General features: G+C 41.7%; 1 protein-coding gene across 1 annotated transcript in view; it reads right to left on the bottom strand.

The window, feature by feature from the left end:
• Positions 1-8,985: 8,985 nt before the first annotated feature.
• LOC131483236 (protein C10-like) overlaps positions 8,986-22,977 on the bottom strand; it is a 74,843-nt gene continuing 60,851 nt past the window's right edge. The window contains 2 exon segments of the mRNA XM_058680827.1: positions 8,986-9,159; positions 9,162-9,601. Of these exon segments, the coding sequence (XP_058536810.1) occupies positions 9,062-9,159; positions 9,162-9,601 (538 nt within the window). The 3' untranslated portion in view covers positions 8,986-9,061.

Genomic DNA, 22,977 nt, shown 5'->3' with positions numbered 1-22,977 from the left:
GCAAACTTAAATGGCTCCTGCATATCTCACAGAGAATTCACAGTCTGACACCCAAGGGAAATTGAAAGCAATTTCTTGTCCAAGACTCATAAAGTTAGCACCTTAGCATAGATGCACAGTTTCCCCTGAAGCTGGAAATGTGTTGAAAGCCAAACTTGTTGTATGGAGTGAAGGATAAGGCGCTACGGAAAATCATTTCACATCACTGAGGAAAGGGAGTGCCACTGCACTGAAGGTACACAGAAGATAAGGCCAGCCTCCTTAAGAAGTGTGGACTAATCACAAAAGCCAAAGAAAGCAACTGGGTGATGCTAAGTAGGAATGCAAAGAGCTCAGGTCAGAATTTTAGAAAAACCATGCTGTGGCCCGAGGGTGGGGTTCAGGATAAGAAAGGGCTAAAACTAGAGATCAAGAGCCCTGCTGATGGCCTTGTGGCTAAATCTTCACCTTGTAACGACCAGGATCTCACATGGGCACCAGTTCATGTCCTGGCTGCTCCACTTCTCCAGCTCCTTGCCTGTGGCTTGGGAAAGCAGTAGAGGATGACCCAAAGCCTTGGGACCCTGCACCTTGCTTCTGGCTTCAGATTGATCAACTCCAGCCATTTTGGCTACTTGAGAAGTGAACCAGCAGATAGAAGATCTTTCTGTCTCTTCTCCCTGTATAAATGCCTTTCCAATAATAAAAAAAAAGACTAGATATCAACAGGCATGGCACTAATATAGGCTGTATTGTCAATGCAGCATGCAAAAACAGATGGGGAAAGTAGAAAAGACTCCCATGGTAGATGCACAATTTAAACAATTCATGCTGAAGTCTCATCCAGGTCTGAGACATCAAAATTCCTCGGGAGAGAAAATTTATCTTGCCCAGTCCAAACTCCCTTCCCCATGACAGACCCCAGGTTTACAAGTTGTAAGAGCCAGAAGTGCCATGAACTGGAGCTGCACCTGGAATCACAGTTTTCCCCATGTAAGCCTTAGTAGGTTTCTGTCTCCCTGGCACATTTGAGGTCCCCTCACCCACGCCCCCATTGGACCAAGGGGCAGATCCATTTTGTTGTGCAACAGCTCATAAATCCAGGAATTACAAACAAAGGTGATTCTGTTACAGGTAAATACCATTTGAAATACAATCTTTGTGAGGACTTTATGTTTGTCATGAATTTTATAAATTGCTGCAGTAATTACCAGAGCATAAAACAGGCTTCCTACCCCATCCAGGAAGGTCTTCCTGAATGCTCTATTGTCAGATGTGCCCTCGGGATCTCTGAAAGGCACCCTTCACCCTGGGTGATGCTGGGTGTGAAATGGGGGTTGGAGCAGTGAGACGCCGGTGTCAACGCCTGCATTCATGGACTGTAGTTTAATAGGCTTACTTTAGATGGCTTAAAAAATGGCATAGAGATTTACCTTCTCAGCCCTCCCCTCCATAAATTAGAGCAGGGTCTCTGGTCTGGGAGACAATTAGGACCTTCCCTTACATTTAAATCAGAAGCTGGTCAATGAGGATGGTTTTCTCCCTGGCTGTAGCTGCCTGAGTGGGGAAAATTTCCCCACTTTTTTCTACTTGCTTTCTTTCCCTCTGAGAAAATCATCAAACTCTGTGTGGAAAATAAAGACCCCAATTCATGAGCACAAGTTTGGTTTCTTTCTGGAACACAGGATTCTTGAAGTCTCAAATGGCTCAGAGAACTGATGGCTAACCCCACTGTGCCTGCCACCCTGGAGGATATTGTCCCCCCACCCCACCCCCACGCAGTTTGTAGGATGTCAGGAGACAGTCAATAAACATAGGGTGCTTGAAACTCTTACTCCACCTGATGTGATATTTAATTAAGAAATATCACAGATAGAAGCATAACCAGATGAAATAATACTTGTGAATCCACCCTTTGCTGACCATGTAAAACATTACAGATCAAGCAGAAGCTCCTGGCCACTTTCCTGTTCTGATGCATGTCCTATGAGAGGTGAAGAAGCGAGCTCCTATGACTGTGTGCATTGGAGGACTCAAGACAGCACACAGTGATCCAGACTGAAGATAACAGCACAGGCCCTGCTATACGCCTCTTTTGGGGTTTGAATGTGGAGTTTGCCTCCTCCCAGTGTCTGATGTGCCAGAGGCTTGGTTCCCAGCATGATGAGGCTGGGGTGACAGAACCTGACGTGGTAATGGATGTGGGTCATAAGGGTTCCATGCTCATGAAGACAATGATGCTGTCACAGTAATGGATTGGGTCTCATGTCCCTGGGTTTTCTCCATCCAGAGTGGGTTGTCGAAAGGTGAGTTCCTCTGCTGCTGTCCTCTGGCTTCCTTTCTCACCATCTGATAACCACTAGCACTCCTGCTGTGGGATGCCATCCTCTGTGGGGTCCTCCCCAGAGCTGAGCAGAGGTCAGTGCCAACTTCTTAGAGTTCCAAAAATGTGAGTCAAATACATTTATTTTCATAAACTGCCCAGACCCAAGTATTTTGTGTTAGCAACCCAAGAGAGAGCAATGCAACAGCTGATTGATCAGCATATAAGATGAATAGGCAAATAAAGTGCGTGAGAGCAATAAGAGCTACTAACACTTATCTCACCTTCAACTCATGCCCCAATAGTCTGAACTCATGAAGTCATCAACTCCTCTCCATAGGTCTTTGATCAATCCCCATTTTACATATATGATGAGACACAAGAGGGTTAAATTATCTCCCCAAGATAGTACTGCTGATTTGAGTCATGGCTATGCCAGTTTAGCTCTTCCTCTTAGCCTTGTATCAACTCTGCATACATAACAAAACCTGCTTCATGATCTGTACACCTTAAATGCTCAGTGAGTGGGTGGGTCACTCCATAGATCGTCTCTATCCTTTGGGGATTCAATCATATATTGCCCAGTGCCACTTTTTGGCATTTACATATATAAAATAACCAACAATTATATATATATATATATATATGTATGTGTGTGTGTGTGTGTGTATCCCAACTTGGTAGTAAACTTTAAAGAGGGATCATTTTCTCTACCTCCTAGGAAGAACTAAGAGTTCATAATTATATAATGCACATATAAACTGGAAGAGATGTTTGAAGACATCTGATAAATTCTTTCCTTATAAATGAGGATACTGAGAGTTGAGGGGAAAGCACACTAAGTCCAGGCTAAGAGAATGAGTCTGGAGAACTGTGTACATTCATGACTTGGTTACTTTCCATGCAGGCTGTCTTCTAATCCATATATAAGATCTTCTGAAGTACCAAGTTCCAAGATGGGCATTTAGATACTCAGATAATAAGGTAGTCTTTGCCCTAAAGATTCACACAAGTTGCAGAGGTCCCATGAGCTTCAGTGGACAACCCTACCTATAGGGAGCCATGTCATAGAGGAAAATCCTGGATAGGAGCCTGTGAAGAGGCAAATCCATGCCGAAACAAAAACAAAATAACATCCAGATTCCATTTTCCTCTCTTTCTCAACAAAACACATTTAGAAGCAAAATTTGATCATGTGGCCATAGAGAGTGCAGCTGTGAGACCCTGGTCTGTCTAAACAGAGAGCAAATGAACATATGATCATTATCCTACCCTACCCAAAATGACTCAGGCCCAAGAGCCATAAATTTACCTGTGCTACAGATGCAGGCCAGAGACATAAAAACATGCATAGATGATACTCTGTCTTGAAAACACACAGAATATTTGCATTGAACCATAGTTAATAATGGAAATTTGAATGAAATAATAATAATAAATACTTATCAAACCATAGATTACTTAGGACATATATAAGGGTACTTGGTTAAGGTATTCGTAAATGTTACCTCAATCCACTAGTTTTCACTGTCAACTCTATTTCTTCTCCTTCTTCTTCTTCTCCTTCTCCTTCTTCTCCTTCTTCTTCTTTAAAAAAGGCCCTTTAGGGCCCGGCGGCGTGGCCTAGCGGCTAAAGTCCTCGCCTTAAACGCCCCAGCATCCCATATGGGCGCCGGTTCTAATCCCGGCAGCTCCACTTCCCATCCAGCTCCCTGCTTGTGGCCTGGGAAAGCAGCCGAGGACAGCCCAAAGCTTTGGGACCCTGCACCCGTGTGGGAGACCTGGAAGAGGTTCCTGGTTCCCGGCATCGGATTGGCGCGCACCGACCCGTTGCCGCTCACTTGGGGAGTGAAACATCGGACAGAAGATCTTCCTCTCGGTCTCTCCTCCTCTGTGTATATCTGGCTTTCCAATAATAATAAATCTTTTTTTAAAAAAAGGCCCTTTACTGCTTTCACTTCATAGTTGTGGCAACTAAGCCCCCCTGAGGATGTTGAACTGGTCCACAGCTACACAGCTATACAGCTAGTAAGTGATGGAGACATAATCCCACCCCACTAGGCTCAAGGTCAAATAGTAAAACCCCTCAATAAATTTGGTATTCAATACAAGTATGATGTTAACTAATAAATCTTATGTTTATAAAAACTAGTTGAAGTCTGCACAGAGAGTTAAAATGCAAGTTAGTTTATGATTGCATTTTCACAATGAAAATTATGATTATGATTGTATAAACACACACATACAAGAAGAATATAAACAAACATATTACCAGCGCCTGCAGAAAGGCAATAGATAAAGCTGATTGCTTTATTTTGTGTATCAACATTTCAAACATTTAGAATCCTCACTGTAAATTATGTTGGTAGTAGGAAGAGTCTATTTATTAATAATTCTAAGAAGTGTCTACTCTCTTCACATTAATCATCCAGGCAATCTTTTTGACTGACTATAAAGTATTGATTTTCCAATTATTCACTAGAAAGTGCTCAGGTTTAAAGACAGGAGAGCTGCAAATGGAAAAGAATAATGTCCCTATGGAGTTCACTATAGCCTCATTCATTCTCATTGCTCTCCCTTTTTTGGCTTAATTCTGTCAAAAGTAAAAGGAAGAGAACAAGAATCGCTTGTTTTCTCTGATTAGTAGGAACTCCAGAAGCTTTCTAGTACATTCCCATCTAATAAAGAAATCCCAGGCAAAGCTCTACTTAACACCAGTGACATGTGACATTTCCTGGGGTTGGTTTTCACTGTCCATTCCCAAGACAAAGGGAAGTTGGATTTGTTTTTAATCTATTATAAAGGATTTGGGTTCTCCTAGCTCTGGATGTCTCAGCAGGCTGTGAGCAAAATGCACCACATTTGTATCAGCTACTTGGGCCCCTTTGAGTCATCCTGTGAGACCAGAAAGACAAGAAAAAAGATTTAAACACATATTCTGTTTGCCATGCTAAAAGCAATAAAATCCATTGTCTCAACAAGTATCCATGAAATTGGATAGCTTAGAACTGTGATAAAATCCCAGAATCCTCACATTTCTTCCTAAGCTTAGAGAAAAGTTTTCCTTTTGATTTTTGATGTTCTTAATGTGCACTTAAACTATAGTAGTGCTCAAGTTTTTCAGCACTTCAACTCTTTTTAAGATTTCTTTTATTTTTATTGCAAAGTCAGATATACAGAAAGGAGGAGAGTCAGAGAGGAAGACCTTCCATCCAACGATCCACTCCCCAAGTGAGCGCAACAACTGGTGGTGCACCAATCCAAAGCCAGGAGCAAGGAACTTCCTCCATGTCTCTCACACGGGTGCAGGATCCCAAGGCTTTGGGCCATCCTTGTGGCCATCCCAAGCCACAAGCAGGGTGTTGGATGGGAAGTGGAGCTGCCAGGATTAGAACCGGTACCCACATGGGATCCTGGCAAATTCAAGGTGAGGACTTTAGCTGCTAGGCTACCACGTTGGGCCCTGAATTTCAACTCTTTAGTTCCAGTATAGCTAATAAAAATATCACTTTTCATTCTCAAAGTATCTTCCCACTTTGGATGACAAGTTATAGGGACATTCTAACTAAAGGGAGCTTTGGCATCCAGGTTATCATTCAGAAGGAAAATACAAGGGCCAGAGATCCAATATCCCTCCAATATATCTCTGCCCCCAAGAGGTGCAAAATGGCTCATCAAAGAGGCTCCACACTTGCCTCTTCCATGAAGAAGAAGCAAAGCAATAAGGGAAAATGTCAGTAAAGAAGTGATGGAACTGAAACTAGTACAGAAACTCAGAAAACCAGTATAAAGAGAGAGACTATGAATGTTGGCTCTATAAGCCCCAGGGATACATGCACTCGACCATGGGACCTGGCAAATAATCTTATCTGCATTCCTCTGCCTCAGACCTTCATGGTTAATACACATTGCCTGATACATACTCAGCCACCCTGTGGGAACTGAGGAAGGTGTCCAACCTTACATATTCTGGATCTCTGAGGCTGGGACTATTAGCAATATATTCCACAGTCATTAGACCTCACCCCAAAGGTCTGAGCAGAGCCCTCTCTGCATTCCATTGCTCCAGACCCATGCCTACCACTGTACCTTAGCACAACCTGCACAGCAAGCACAGAGCCTGAGTTAGAGCTAACCTGCATTGTGTGGCTATGGATTTTGGTTTTTGGCTCTATAATCCCCCCCTAGGAACCTCTGCCTTTGTCATGTAGAACTTGAGGAAGGCCCTACCTTCATTTCATCATCACAAATCCACAATTAACCATGTGTAATCCTCAACATAACCTACACTTTCCCTGTGGGACCTGGGTAAGAAGTAGTTCCTGTTCCGCAGCTCTGAGACTGAACCTGTTGAAACTACACCCACACTGTAGGATCTGGAGAAAATGCAACCTGCATACCTCACCACTGTAGGTGCATGCCTGCAGCTGTATAATACGCAGAATAACTGATACTCATTCTGCTGGATCTGGATAGGGGTCCCATGCTAGGACTGGCAATTTCAGTGCCTTAAGAGCCAATATACCCCATGTCCACTCAGAAGGAGCTGGGGAAGGTCCCAACAACACTCAAGTTCAGAACCATTCCTGTTGGTACTGTAAGTCCCAGCATCACTCAAGTTTACATGGCAGGACAAAGGAACAACCCATTCCGTGACTCACACAATATCATGAATATCACAAATCTCAGTGCAACTGACCCCTAACTCTGATGTCAACAAAGCATGTATTTGGAACCTATAGTCACACTTCTACCTCCACAAACTGATTCAGCTCATAAATACTGTTGATCATAATTAAAGCTAAAGAAACCACTCAGATTTACTCTTCTTGGTTTATCTGGAACAAAGGCAAAACAATAATCCAACTGATAACCAGCATTCAAACTAAACAACAAACAAACAGCAAAAAAAATGTTTTCCAGTGAAATCCACTCCATAACGAAAAGGAACCACTGTAACTGATGTCAACATAGGGATATAAGAAACAAGGAAGGGGCCCGGCGGCATGGCCTAGCGGCTAAAGTCCTCACCTTAATCGCCCCGGCATCCCATATGGGCGCCGGTTCTGATCCCGGCAGCTCTACTTCCCATCCAGCTCCCTGCTTGTGGCCTGGGAAAGCAGGGGAGGATGGCCCAATGCTTTGGGACCCTGCACCTGTGTGGGAGACCTGGAAGAGGTTCCTGGTCCCAGCATCAGATCAGCGCGTACTGGCCCGTTGCGGCTCACTTGGGGAGTGAAACATCAGATGGAGGATCTTCCTCTCTGTCTCTCCTCCTCTGTGTATATTCGGCTTTCCAATAACAATAAAAAAAATCTTTAAAAAAAAAAGAAACAAGGAAGAATGATAACTCTAAAAGAGTATAATAGTTTGCAAGCAATACATCCTGATTTGAAAGAAATCTATAAAATGCCTAAAATTTTTGAAATAATGATCTCAAGGAAATTCCATTGAATTGCAAGAGAATACAGATGGATGGTTTAAAGAAATTAGGAAATAGCACATGATATGAAGAAGAAAGTCAATGAAGAGATAGAAATCATCAAAAATATCTAAACAGAAATTTTAGAACTGAAAATTATAATCAATGAAATAGAAATGCAATTGAGATCTTCAACAACAGAATTGTCCAAGCACAGGAAAGAATTTTTGACCTGGAAGATAAGATTTTTGAAATCATCAGTAAGACAAAGGTAGAAAAAGGAATCTTTAGAAGTGAAGTGAGTCTACATGATGTATGGAACACCAATAAGTAAGCAAAGACCACCAAGGCCCTCAACAGGGGCATCTCTGAATTCATTGTGATGGCAGCAGACGCCGAGTCCCTGGAGATCATCCTGCACCTTCTGCTGCTGTGTGAAGACAAGAATGTGCCCTACGTGTTCGTGCGCTCCAAGCAGGACTAGGGCTGAGCCTGCGGGCTCTCCAGACCCGTCATTGCCTGCTCTATCACCATCAAAGAGGGCTCCCAGCTGAAGCAGCAGATCCAGTCCATCCAGCAGTCCACTAAGAGGCTTCTGGTGTGAGCCCCAGGCTTCCTCACGACCCTGATGCCCCAGGTTGTGTCGTAGTGTCCATGTTGGTGTATAGCATTCCCAGTTGCTTTTCTGTTGTAGCATTACATCTGGTCTCTGGGTTTTGTATTTTGGTCTTGTGTACAGGGTGGTTTCACCCCTTCACCCTTCCTCCCTGACATCCCTTTATCCTCCCATTACAGTGAGCTGCCTTGGCTCTCGAGATTGTGTGCCGACCAGGAGGTCGCCCTCGCCGCCAGCATAGGCTTACCTCCAAGCACTGTGTACTGACGCACCGCTGCTGGCTTTCGTTGTGATGTTGTATTCCCAAACTGGACATGGGGTTCTACAGCTGGCGTGGTGAATGACACTAGGCAGCTGTCCTGGGTCATGAAGGACTCAAAGTGGCAGAGGCGATCAGTTGGTACTAGAATGAAGGATTCTGGAACTGTCTTGGAACCCTGGCTGGAAGCCACAGTGCAGGCCAGAGAATCCAAGGAAACATCCTGTCTGGTGACTGGGACAGTCTGCAACGGACACTTGGTGCAGGCTCTGAGGGCCCTCACTGTGCTTCCTCAGTGGGTCGTGAGAGTGCTAATGCGTCCTTCATTCTTGTGAGCATCCTAATAAAAACATAGCCATATTTCTGATTTTGTTTGTTCGTTTGTTTCAAGTCACCGGGGCATTTATTATCCTTTGGTATATGTCTGCCTGCCCCAGCCATGGTCCGGGCCAGGGCCAGCACTCAGGAGGCAGCCACGTTGCCCCCAGCTGCCGGCCCATGTGGCGGGAGAGTCATGGGCCGGCAGGAACAGAGCCTTCACCTTTCTGACAGGCTGGCGTCTCAGGGTCTTTTGCTTCGTAGGACTTGACCAAGCAAGCAAATTTCAGGATACCTTCCCCATCGAAGCTAAAACCATAGGCTTTGATGACTTCCTGCTGGATCTGCTTGGCCACAGGCAGAACGAACTGCAGCATTTTGCCCATGTCGTTGCATGTGTTGTCTCGAGCCTCGTCCATGCACACAGCGTTCTCCAGGGCTGAGAAAACCTGAATCACCTGGGCCAAGACCACCTTGGCCTGCAGCACGCTCAAGGCCACGGGCTGAGGCCAGGCGGTCACCCTAACTGCGGCAAGACCCGAGCGAACAGGCAGGACGGAAGGGCAGTGCAGGAAGAAGCCAGCTTCCCGAGGGCAGCCGGGGACAGGAGGAAAGGGAAGGGAGCCAGAAGCCGGCGCAGCCAGGACCTCCCACTCGCCGAGAGGAGAGCAACCCAGGAAACAACTAAACGACCCCCAGGAAACCCAAACACCCTACCCATGCTTTGCAGAATAATCTTTAGGTGTGCCTAAAGATAAGAGAAATAGAAGACACTGAGTACCTAGCAAATGAAATAATTGTTGAAAACATTCTGAGTCTTGCAAAAGATATGGGCATCCAGATACAAGAAACTCAAGAACCCCAACCAGACTCAACCAAATATGATTTCTTTGAGGCTCTATGTGTTAAACTGTCAAAAGTTAAGGACAAGACGGAGAAAGATCTCAAGTTACATATAAAGGAAAATCCATTACACTAACAGCAGGCCACAAAAGTGTGAGATGATGCATGCAGGGTCTTGAAAGAAAATAACTTATGACTAAGAATATTATATCCACTGATCTTATACTTTAGAAGAAGCAGAATAAGTATTTGCCAGACAGGCAGAAACTAACCTTACGTGAAATTCTTAAGAAGTTACTACATTAAAAGTAATGAACGTTCATGACATACAGAGCATATACAATGATAAAACAGCAAAATTACAGGATTTGGTTCTTATCTGTTAATATCAACCGTGAATGTGTATGAATCAAATTTGCCAATTAAAAAATACAGAGTTATGGCCCAGTGTGATAGCTTAGTGGCTAAATCCTTGCCTTTCATCTGCTGTGATCCCATATGGGTGCCAGTTCATATCCCAGCTACTCCACTTTTCATCCAGCTTCCTGCTTGTGGCCTGGGAAAGCAGTAGGAGATGGCCCAAAGCCTTGGGACCCAATACCCATGTAGGAGATCTGGAAAAGGCTCCTGGCTTCAGATTGGCATCAGCTTAGCTCTGACCATTGTGGCCACTTGGGGAGTGAGCCAGCAGACAGAAGATCTTTCTGTATCTACTTCTTTCTGTAAATTTGCCTTCCCAACAAAAATAAATAAATTATATATATATATATAATATATTATACATATATATTATATATAATATATTATATATATATTATATATGTATGTATAATATATATATAATATAATATTATATAATATAATATAATATAATATATATTATATAATATATATTATATAATTATAATAATTAAATTATATATATTATAAATTAATTATAAATAATTAAATTATATATATATATAATATATTATACATATATATTATATATAATATATTATATATATTATATATGTATGTATAATATATATATAATATAATATTATATAATATAATATAATATAATATATATTATATAATATATATTATAATATTATAATTATATTATATAATTATATTATATTATATAATTATATAATAATATAATATATAATATAATATAATATATATATAATATATATATGTATAATATATATATATTATACATACATATATATAATATATATATAATATACATCCATAATGTTATCCATACGAAATTCACCTTACAGGAATGATACACCTTACAGGAAATGATACACAGACTGAAAGTAAAAAAATTGAAAAAAATATATGCCACACAAATGGAACTGAAAAATAAACAGGAGTAAATATACTTAAATAACACAGACTTTAGACCAAGTAGAACATTACATGTTGATTAGAGGACTGATTCAACAAGAAGACATTATCATCAAAAATGTGTATTCATCCAATATAATGCTAGTAAGACATAAAAAGCAAATATTAGTAAACCAAAATGAGACTTAGATTCTAATACAGTAACAGTGGAAGACATTGACATTTCTCTTTCACCAGTATAAAGATCAGCCAGACAGAAAATCAAGAGAGATACATCAAAGTTGAACCATGTTACACAGCAAGTGACATACCATTTACACAATATTTTACCCTACAGTTACAGAATGCACATTTTTCTGATTAGGACATAGACCACTTTCTGATAGACAATACATTAGACTACACACCAAATCACAGAATGTTTTTAAAAAGATAAATTGTATCATGTATCTTCTCACACCATAAAAGAATAAAATCAGTAATCAACCACAGATATAAGATTTACAAATATATGGGAATTGAGCAAAACAATCCTGAATGACCAATGAGTCACTGAAGAAACTTAAAAAGGAAATTTTAAAAATTCTTGAAACAAATGAGATTGAAAACACACCATGTAAAAACTTGTGGAATAAGCCAAAAGCAGTTTAAAAATGAAATATTATAATAATAAGTGCTTACACTAAAAATTTAAAGACCTTGAAAAAACAATTGTATAATAAATTTCAAGAACTTAGAAAAGCAAAAACAAACCTAACCCAAAGTTAACAGGAGATGAAAAGTAATAAAAGTCTGAGAAGGCACAAATAAAACTGAAATTGAAAAAAATTACAAAAGAACAACAAAAGAAAACATTTTTTATAAAAGGAACAAAGTAGACAGACTTTTAGACAGAACAGTAAAGAGCAAGAAGGAAAAGCTGAAATAAGGCATTGATGAAAAATGAGACATTAACACCATAAATACAGAAACACAAAGGATCACATGAAACTACTATGCGGGCAGTACCATGGCATAGCAGCCTGCCAAATGGACACTGGTTCTAGTCTCAGAAGCTTCACTTCTGATTCAGCTTACTGCTAGCAGCCTGGGAGAAGCAGTGGGAGATACTACAACCACTTGGGCCCTGCCATCCAGAGAAATGAAGCTCCTAACTTGGCTTTCGCCTGGCCCAGAACTGGCCCATGCAGCCATATGGAGAGTGAACCACCAGATACAAGATCTCTCTGTCTGCTTCTCCCTCGCTCCGTCTCTGTCAGTCTGAATTATAAGTAAATAACTAAGAGAAAAAGAAAGAAAGAAGCTACTGTGAATATCTATCTGCCAACTACTTGGAAAATCTCAAAAAATGGTAACATTCCTATATACAAATGACCTGCCAAGATAAAAACAAGCAGGTATGAAATATCTAAATACATGCCCAAAAAGTAATGAGATTGAAGTAGTGATTTTAAGTTTCCCATTGAAGAAAAATCAAAGACCTGTTGATTTTTTTCTTACTGAATTCCACAATTTCAAAGAACCAACTCCAATGTTCTTCAACTTATTTTAAATGTTGAAAGAATTTAACTCTGTCAAACACTTTTTTTGTTAAAGCTTTATTTTATTGGGCAATCAGATATACAGAGAGGAAAATCTTCCATCTGCTGATTCACTCCCCAAGTGGCCACAATGGCTGGTGCTGAGCCAATCCGAAGCCAGGAACCAGGACCCTCTTCTGGGTCTCCTACACAGGAGCAGGGTCCCAAGACTGTGCCGTCCTCAACTGCTTTCCCAGGCCACAAGCAGGGAACTAGATGGGAACCAAGGCCACTGGGATTAGAACCGGCACCCATATGGGATTCCAGCACCTGTGAGGCGAGGACTTTAGCCACTAGGCTATCGTGCTGAGCTGTGTCAAACACTTTTTATGAGTGCAGTATTATTCTGCTATCAGAACCAAGCAAAGGCAACACAAAAAAGTAAACTCTAGTCCTATACCATTGATGAACATAGATGTAAAAATGTTGGAGAATTTTAGCAAACCAAATCCAACATTGTGTTGAAAACAACATGATCAAATGGAGTTTATTCCTGAGAACAAGAATGATTCAACATTCACAAATCAGTCCAATGGCATAAATCAAATCAAAAGAATAAAGAACAAAACTAAATGATCATTTCAATAGATATGCACAATGCATTTGGTGAAAGTCAGCATCTTTTCATGATGAAGACCTTCAACCTATTAGTATATAAAGAGCATATTTTAAAATTATAATGCCTCTATAGAATATAAACCAACAACCAACATCATACTGAATTGGGAAAAGCTGAGACTACTTTTCTTAAACCTGGATGGAATAAGACGAGAAGGTCCACCTGCACAATACTTATTCAATATACTCCTGCAAGTATTAGCAAGACCAACTAGGACAGTGAAGGAAATTCGGGACATCAAAACTGGAGAAGAGAAAACAAAAATATTCACATTTCCAGGTGTGTGATTCTACACATGAAAAACTTGACATGCCACACCAGAAAACTGCTAGAATCAAAAAATTCAACTTACTAAAATCACAGGATACAAATAAATCATTTTTATACAACGTTGATGATTTCTCTAGAGGCCAAGAAAGAAATCTCACAAATACCAGCTTTAAAAAGACTACATTTTTAGGAAAAAATTAACCAAAGAATTGAAAGAGCTCAATAATAAAAATTATGAATTACTGACAAGAGCAATCATCAAGGACACAAAAAATTGAAAGACACCCCATGTTTATGAAGACTTAATATGTCCATACTACCTACAGAACTCCATAAGTTTAATTGAATCCCTATAAAAATATGAATTGCATTCTTCTAAGAATTAGAAAAAAAGTCTTACAATTCATATGGAACCAAGACCTAGAATAATCAATGCAGTCCTAAGGGGAAAAAAATCAAACTTGAGCATTACATTATCCAATATCAAAGCCTAAGGAACTGTATCACGAAAAATAAACATTCATAAAAAGCAAAAAAGACAGTTGTAAGAATTAAAGCACCACCAAGTACTGGCATAAAAATTGACACACAGATCACTGTAAAAGAAAGCCTAGAAATTAAATCAATTAATGCATGAACATGCAACCAACTGATTTTTGACAAGGATGCCTGGAACATACCATGGAGAAAGGATAGTCTTCAGTAACTAGTGCTGACTAAACTGGATATATATATGTATATGGTTGAAACAAATTACATCCCTACCTCTTATCATATACAAAAATCAACTCAAGATGGAACAAAGGTTTAAATATAAGACCGGAAACTGTAAAAGTACTAGAAGAAAACATAGGGGAAACACTTTAAGACATTGATACAGTCAGTAACTTTTGAATAAGATTTCAAAAGCATAGGTAGCAAAAGCAAAACTAGGCAAATGAGATAATATCAGTTTCAGAAGTTTTGGACAATGAAGAAATCAACATAATGATGAAACACCCAGTAGAATGGGATAAAATATTTGCAAGCTGCTTATCCAACAAAAAATACTCAAAATATATCATAACTTTAAAAGCTCAACAACAAAAGCAATCCAAGAAATGGACAAAGGATCTGAGTGGACAGATCTTAAAAATACAGATGACCGGTCAAGCGGCTTAACTCCCACGGGAGGGGAGGCCCAGCAAGGTCCCAGGCCCCTCACCCTCTCCCCCAGTCTGTGCACTTTTTAGACCTGCACAAGTACAGGCAGTCAGGTGGCTTAACCCCTGCGGGAAGCCCTAGGAGATCCAGGCACCATTTGAGCCTGGAGAAGCCCTCAGGCCACCCAGTGGCACACTCTGGGGACTTGGGATGTGGGCTTACAGGGGGTTGGTAGATGGTGTAGGTTGGGGCTAGCAGGGACCTGTGGGTTCATGTCCTGGTGAAGAATGACAACTAAGAGACTTTCATAGACAAAGCAATTGCATTTGCACATAAGCAAGGTGGCTCAGACCAAGTGAAGAGGAAATGATCTTTAAGGGTCAGATCACAGCTCTAGCACATATGGGAGACCTGAGCTACGGTAGTTAACATTGATGACCACTGAATAACAGTCACTGGCACACACTAAAGCTAGGGCTGGTGGGCTACCTGATGAGGTTAGAACACACCACCCACCAGTGAGATGCAGAACAGAGATGGCTAATCTTAGACTGGCCCATGACACTAACCAGCATGCGAGAGAATCAGCTCTGGGGGCAGAATATGTGGAGGGTTATGTGGGCTCACCCCTGTGAAACTGCAATCTCCACTTGCATGTGCAAGATCTGTGACTGAAAATAGGCCTGGTTGGGGGGAGCTAAGGGGCTAAGGGGACACCTAAGCTGGGTTGGGGTTCCCACTGGTGAACACGAATGCCAGAATAGGGGCAGTAGTCTGGGCTGGACGTGGCTGCAGTCTCCTTCAGCATTGGTGTGGACTGGGTCTGGGGAGTGCCAGACTGGGCCAGATTCCAGCACTCATTGGTACTCATGAGAGGCAGGATGAATGTAGAACAGGCTGGGCTTGGTCTCAGCTCCCATTGAACCACGTGAGAGCGGAGTCTGGGTGTGGACCAGATATGGCTGGGCTGTAACTCCCAAGAGTAATAACCAGAATCGAAATGGGCCAGCTGGGCAAAGACATTGTTCCTGCCAGGACAAGAGGAGGACTAAGTCAACCTGGGCCAAGCACCCATCAATTTGCCACTGAGAGGAGACCTAATAGAGGAGCTTGGGGAACTCCTTTGTCAGGACACAATCCCTGCAGATGAACACAAGAACCAAGGCAAGGAGAAGCCCAGACTAGATCAGGTTACTGTACCTACCAGCATACATGTGAGTCAGGTCTAGGGCTGGGTCAGGCTGGACCAGTTCATAATATCCACTGGCATATCTGAGAACCAGGACAGGGTGCAGGATGGGCCAGGTCAGACTGCAACACCAGCCAGTCTACATTAGGGCCACAACAGAGGGGCTGGCTATACTGGGCTAGGCTGCATCACCTACCAGCAGGAGCTGGAACAGGGAGCAGGCCGGACCAAGCAGCACCCCCAACTGGTGGTTGCCGAGGTGAAGCAAGCCATGCCAGTCAGGGCATGGTGAGTGCCAGATCCATGAGCTCCTAAGGAAGGGTGTCTATCGGGGTCCAGGTCTCCTGGCCCAGGTCTTGGTCCTGTCTACAAGAACTGGTCCTCCTCAGTGGAAAAGATGAAGCAGTTGACATCAGGTCCTGATGAATATGGAGGGTATCGCAGTCCATTGGAGCCTGCATCAGACATCTGGTATCATAACAGAGGAAGAAGAACAGAACAAATTAGGCAACTTCCAACCAAATCATGACAGCCAAATCTGGGTGAATGGAGACTCTAAGGCTGATCATGGAAGGCAATGGACCTTGGAAAGATTCCCTCGTCCTGGGATTGGCAAGATCAACAACATTACAAAACTATCTAAACCACCTGGGCAGAACCCTCAGAGCATGTGCCACATCGGACCCTGGGTTGATATCAGTTTCTGTCACCCATTCCCAGGTACTGAGTTGGTTGAGGAGCTGGGTATGGCTTCTCCCCTTTCTACTCCCTTCCCCCAGAAACAGGAAGAAGAAACAGAAAATTTGGAAATAATGATCACAACCACTTTTCTCTAGCCCTCGATCCTTCCCACCCTAATCAACGATGTAAACATCATCAAAAAATTTTTTAAAAAGACAAATGACCCACAAATATATGAAAAAGAGTTTAAGATCATAAGTTATTAAGGATACGCCACTCAAAGCCACAATGAATTGAATAGATTCTAACAAAAAGACAAAATAACAAATACTAGCGAGGATGTAGGGAAAGAGGAACTCCTATGTACTGTCAGTAGGAATGTAAGTTAATGCAGCTACTGTGGCAAACAGCATAAACAACTCATTTAAAGCTGGAATTAATGATATCATATGTTCCAGCAATCCCATGGAATGGTAACTATACGAATAACTTTAAGTCATTATATCAGAGAAATTCCATCTGCACCACATTTATTAATATCCACCGTAGCCAAGATGCAATATCAACCCAGGTGTCCTGATGAATAAATAAAATTTTGTGTATTTGCATGCAATGGAATATTATTTAACCATATTTTCATTCAAGCAATAAGCATAAAATGGAACTGTGAGATGCAAATGAGATCATGTGGTCATACTACCTGTAATGCTCTGTGTAAAACAAGGTTCCAAAAGCCAACCCTCAACTTGACTATTGTAATTCAAAGGGGGAAAAAGAAAGAAGGGAGGCAAGGAGAATGAAGGAAAGAGAGAAAGGACAGGCGAACTTGAAAAGAGAATGAAGAGAAAATCTACACTGACTAGGAAGAACACACACACGGACATAGAATGGGTGCTTTAGGAGCTAGTGACTTGCCAGTGTTGGTGTCTGTCAGTGAAACTCGTTAGAGCTGTGGCTGAAGAGGCAGGGTCAATTGTTGTAACTTGCCCAAACTCTGGCCAATTTAACAACAGAGCAGCACTTCAGTTAACAGATCAAGAATCGTAAGCCAATTCTCACTCAGGTCTCTTCAAACTCCACTGAGCCGGCCAGTGAAAGAGCTCTGAATCTGGGCACTCTATAAAGGCAGGACATTTTTACAGCTCTAGGGGACAGTAAATATTAAAACTCCAAAAAAGGCAATATAACAAGCATGCAAAATATCCTGAAGGGTCTTAAACTGCTGAGCAACCTGAGATTGTCTTCAAATCTTGACAAGTATAATGAATGGTCCCACACATCTCCACCAGGGTATGGGGAGCAAGCATGAGCATGTCAAAGACAAAATGTTCCTCTTGAAAATTTGTTTGCTTCCTCATGAAACCTGAGTTGCCCTCCATTCTCCATGAGAGTGTGCTACACTATGTGAGAAGCACTATTGCAGATGATGGGAGCATTTGCAAAACACTCTTACTGATTTAGCTACAGGACCATGATCTGCACCACAGGGCAGCTCTGAAGAACATCTGAATCTCTAACAATTTCTGAATCAGAAGAAGTAACAAAAGCAACAACAACAGGCCCACAGCTACTTCTGTGTCTCCCATTCTCTGTGCCTTTGCTACGTGTAGGGAGGCAGTCAGGTCAGCTAAGCCTTCTGGAAAGCAAACATTGAGATTAGGGGATGCTTCCAAAAGTTCACTGAAAATGGAGGTAAATGATAAGCTTATTTGAGTCTGATAAAAATTTGAAATTCATGCATCACTTTTAGAATATGCATTTTGCATGAACTTGTTGGAATATCCCTCAAGAGGTGGTGTACTGAGGGCAATATTTGTAGAATCAATGGGAAGGGGAAGAAGGCAGAATGAAGCAAGCTGGGTTGCTGACATGGCAACAGGAAAAAAGGCTGGGAGGGAGCAGTATTTCTTCCTGGGAGGCTGTGAGTGCATGAGCAGTCCCTTGTTTCCACTTCCTTGTTTTCTACTCTTCACTCAGAAACCCAAGGCAGAACAAGTCTCTTAGTATATACAGAGCTCTAGCCCCTGTTGACCCTCACATTCTAGGGAGTTTAGTGAATGTCTTGGGCCTTAAAATCCTCAGAGGCCATCTGGATAGTCAAGTCTTCCACCCAGAGATCTCCTATCTTTCTGATATATGAATCAATTCGGGCGTCATCAACCTGTCTTCTGCTGTGAGCAGCACCATGGAGGCCTGCACGCACTTAATGACTGTAATTAGAAGGTAAAACTGTAGATGGAATCCAGGCTGAGGGGATGGGAGGCAATCACACCTGGCACGGTGACACCTAGGTTACAGTGAGCTGTGCTTCTTGCCGGTGCTGAGGCCCAGATCCCAAAGACTCTGACATCCTCGGGTTGCTGCAAGACAAGGTGTTTCTAGTTGCAGGTTGGATGACAACCTCCAATGAATCTAACCCTAACCTTCTGCACACCCTCAGTCCTACTTCTGCTGTCATCTACAAAGCCTGCAGGGCCCACCTCGGGGTCCGAGGCTGCACAACATTGCCAGAGAGGCAGAATTGCTTTTGACCCCTCTCTCCAGAACAGTATTATTCTAACAGCTCTGGGCCACTTGGGAAAGGCAAATAGGAATCAAAACTTCTCTTATAGTTACTTAGAAGCCAACCACTCAGAGATGTTGTGGATCCAAACTATCCACAGACTTGCTCAATTCATGAAATTCTGTCTATTAATGTTTTCCTTTACAAAAGAGTTAACTGAGGATGGCTGGCTCCATACCCAGGATATTTATAGTAAATTGCCATCTGGATCTGAGTCCGATCAAGAAGGAAATGTGATTTGAAAATGAAAATGTTAGGAAGGCGAGATACATTTCAAATTTTCAGTTCTGTCATGTAATGCTGCAGAGGTAAGCAAGTGTTAGCAAAAAATGCAAATTTGCATGTTCTTTAATTCTTATCAATTCAATCTCCATGCTTGGCAGTATTGTGGGTTGCTGGATATACAGTGATGAATATTACAAATGCTGCCCATGACCTCCTAGGGCTCATAAACTGGGGAAAAAAAAGACCTACAGTGTGAACCGCCAGGAATACCTGCTAAAAAGGGACTAACAGATCTAAATCTCAATCCAAAGCCTAATGATTAGAACTTGGGTTGGTGCTTAGAATGCACACAATACAACACCATAGCCCTGTTGCCTCAACTAAATAGAGGTAACAGTCAAGGAAAGCCTCCTTAAACACATCAGAGTTCTTCATTATTGCATGCTATCAAGATGCAAAAACACAGTAAGTGTTCTGTACACAGTCCTTTATTTAATCCTGCTAGAACCTTAATGCATTTATACAGGATAACATTTTAATACTAACATCAATCTTTATTGAGTTGTCATCCCATTTTACAAGCAGGAAAATGAGGCAAAGACAAGCCATCTACCATAGCAAAGGATCCTGGGTCTGTGATTCTGTAAGGGTGAACATGAACAACACTGTGACCTTTCATTGTCTTCATTTGTTGATGTTGAATTTGAAGGAAAGACCACCCTTTAGTGGTGCTGTCAAGGTGAGACACAATGTGCTGCAATAGCCAGCACAGTACACTAACATACTTACTGCTCAAGATGAGGTTATTTATGAAGATCTTGTAAATCCAAGAAATGGCAAATTTCCAGATGCAGCCTGACTTGTGAGTGGCAGAAATATTGTTAAGTAAGAGTTTGCAAAAATAAGAGGGACAGTGAAATAAGAAACACAGGACCCCTTACCTTTCTGCTGACATGGGTGGTGGCTATCTGAAAGACGCCTTACCAGGGATGACTGCAGCATCCTTTATGGCAGCAGCAGTCTTGCCCCATGCATTGATTCATTAACTTCTCTATTCATTAAACAAATATTTAAGTACCTGCATGTCTGGCATCATTCTAGGTATTTGTGCTTGTCGGTGAATAAAGCAAAAAAAAAAAAAAAAAAAAAAAAAGCTCTGCTTGCCTGGAACTTAAGGCAATAATTATGGGAGATAGTAAGCAACGAATACAATAAAATTTAATCATGGAGCATGCTTTAAGATGAAAAGTGCTATGAGAAAATAGAGCAAATTAGGGAAACTGGGAATGGTAGAGGGTGGGGAAGTTAAGAATTTAGCCAAGAGAAATTACCTTTTGAATAGAGACTTAAAGGAGAAACTCATGCATATTTTTTGGAAAGCACATTCTAGGTAGAGACACAAACAATGCCAAGGGTAGGCCAGTGCAGCTGGAACAGAGTGGGCAAGGAGCAGCAGGAGGCAGGTCAAAGTGGTGAACTGAGCATCTGGACAGATAGAGACTGGCCCACTGCTTAGAATTTGACTTTACTTTGAGCAAAATGAAGAGTCCATGGGGAAGTTGAACAGAAAAAATAACTTATCCATGTAGTTCATTGAATAATTCATTCCAGTAGTTTTGTTGAGAATGGACTAGAGGGGACAGGGCTGGCATCAAGGAGACCAATTAGAAAACTGTAACACAAATCCAGGAGGGTGAAGGAAGTGGTAGGACATGATTGGATTCTGGACCTATGCCGAAGGTAAGTTGTGCACAGCTTCCTGGCAGGCTGGGTGTGGATCTGAGAAAATGGGAAGCCCAGGATTGCTCTAGTCTACTTGCCTGTCTGACTGGAGAGGCAGTGTTGCTCTAAGCAGAGAGAAAGTAGTGTAGAGATAACGCATGGCTATGGAAGAGGAGACATGGTGATGCTGATTTCGTAACATACATTAGGTATCTAAGTGGAGATGTTGATTAGCTACATATCTTCAGAAAGTTCAGGGGAAATGGAAGAGATCAGTTTATTTTGGTTCAAATCACTTTTTTTGAAATCCATTCATTTTAAAATATAATACACATTTCCCACAAGCTTGCCTATGTGGATATTAAACCCCTTGCCTTTTATTTTTCCATGAACCTTTAAAGTCTTATGTGAGTTAGGAATTTAGGAGATAGGACTAGACTAAAAACTCATAGCTGAGGATTAGCACTATATGGTAATAAGGCCCTGAGACTGGATGAGATGAAAAGTATCTACTAACCCCTCTGCACAACCAACTTCTCCTCTTCTACCTCAGATGTGAAGGGGAATATGGTTGTAGCTCTAGAACCTTCCACATTAAGGGGAAAAAGAGAAGGGAGCAGCAGTGGAAGTAGAGAAGAAACTATGAATAAGGTAAGAGGAGATGGTTGGAAGCCAAATTCAGAAAAAGCACCAAGAAGGGAAGAGTCATCAGCTATGTCAAAAGCTGCTGTCAGATTGAAGCAAATGACCACTGGGTTTTGCAATAAGGAGGGCAATGGAGACATTGACAAATGTCATTTCCATGGACTATAGTAGGAAACATCACTGAGGAGAGCCCTGGGGGGTAGCAGAGAAAGGAAGTTGAGACAGGGGAAACTAATAAATTCATTTATGAGTTTTAAGCAATAGAGCAGCCAGATAAATGGGGAAAGGTCCTGTAGAGAGTAGAGAAGTCAAACTGGGATTCTGTAATGATGAGAAAAAGTAATGTGTTCATTTACTGATGGGGAAGGCCACATTGGGTAGATAGAGTAGAAGCACAAGGAGATGGTGGCTCCATTAATGTCCTCGCAAAATGAAAGGTCACGGGTCCAGGCTACACGCAGGAGGGTCAGTCTTCCGGGGCAGTAGACAGAGCTCCTGCAGTGACAGGAGCATGGCAGGGCACAGACACCAAGGGGAGATGGTAAGGATGAGGACATGTGTTTGGAATGTACCCATTTTTTCAGGGACAGGCATTAGCAAATGTCATCAACTGGGTATGGAAACAAGGAAAGCAGAGGAAGAAGCAAAGAGTACAGAGGAATCCCAAATTTTCTTTGTTTTTTTAAGATTTGTTTTATTGTGTACTGTTCTTTGTCATTTTGTCTCTCACATAAAAGGGCGAGCATATGGTATCTGTCTCCCTGTGAGACAGGGAGATTCTCCATTTTCATCCATTTTGCTGAAAATGACAGGATTTCAATATTTTTATACCTGAATAGTATTTTGTTGTGTATATTTACCACATTTTCCTTATCCTTTTATCTGATGATGGATACGTTGGCTGATTCCTTATCTTGGCTACTGTGAGCTGTGTTGCAATAAACGTGATGGAGCAGCTATCTTTTTGAACAACAGTTCATCTCTTGGGGGGTATGAATCCTGTTGTAAGATTGTTGTATCCTTAGTAAGTCCATTCCTACTTTCCAAGAATGCTGCATACTGTTTTCTACAATGGCCACACTGATTTACAACCCTGCCAACAGTGTGCAGGATTTCCTCTTTCTCCACACCCTTGCCACCATTTATTGCTCTTTGTCTTAAATAATAACCATATTGTAACAAGGGTGAAGGTAATATTTTATTGTGGTTTTGATTTACACTTCCCCAATGAATAGTGAT

This window comes from Ochotona princeps, chromosome 2 (genome assembly GCF_030435755.1).
Source record: "Ochotona princeps isolate mOchPri1 chromosome 2, mOchPri1.hap1, whole genome shotgun sequence".
Lineage (NCBI taxonomy): Eukaryota > Metazoa > Chordata > Mammalia > Lagomorpha > Ochotonidae > Ochotona > Ochotona princeps.
The sequence above is the reverse complement of the archived record's forward strand: the minus strand, read 5'-3'. Positions and strand labels throughout refer to the sequence as shown.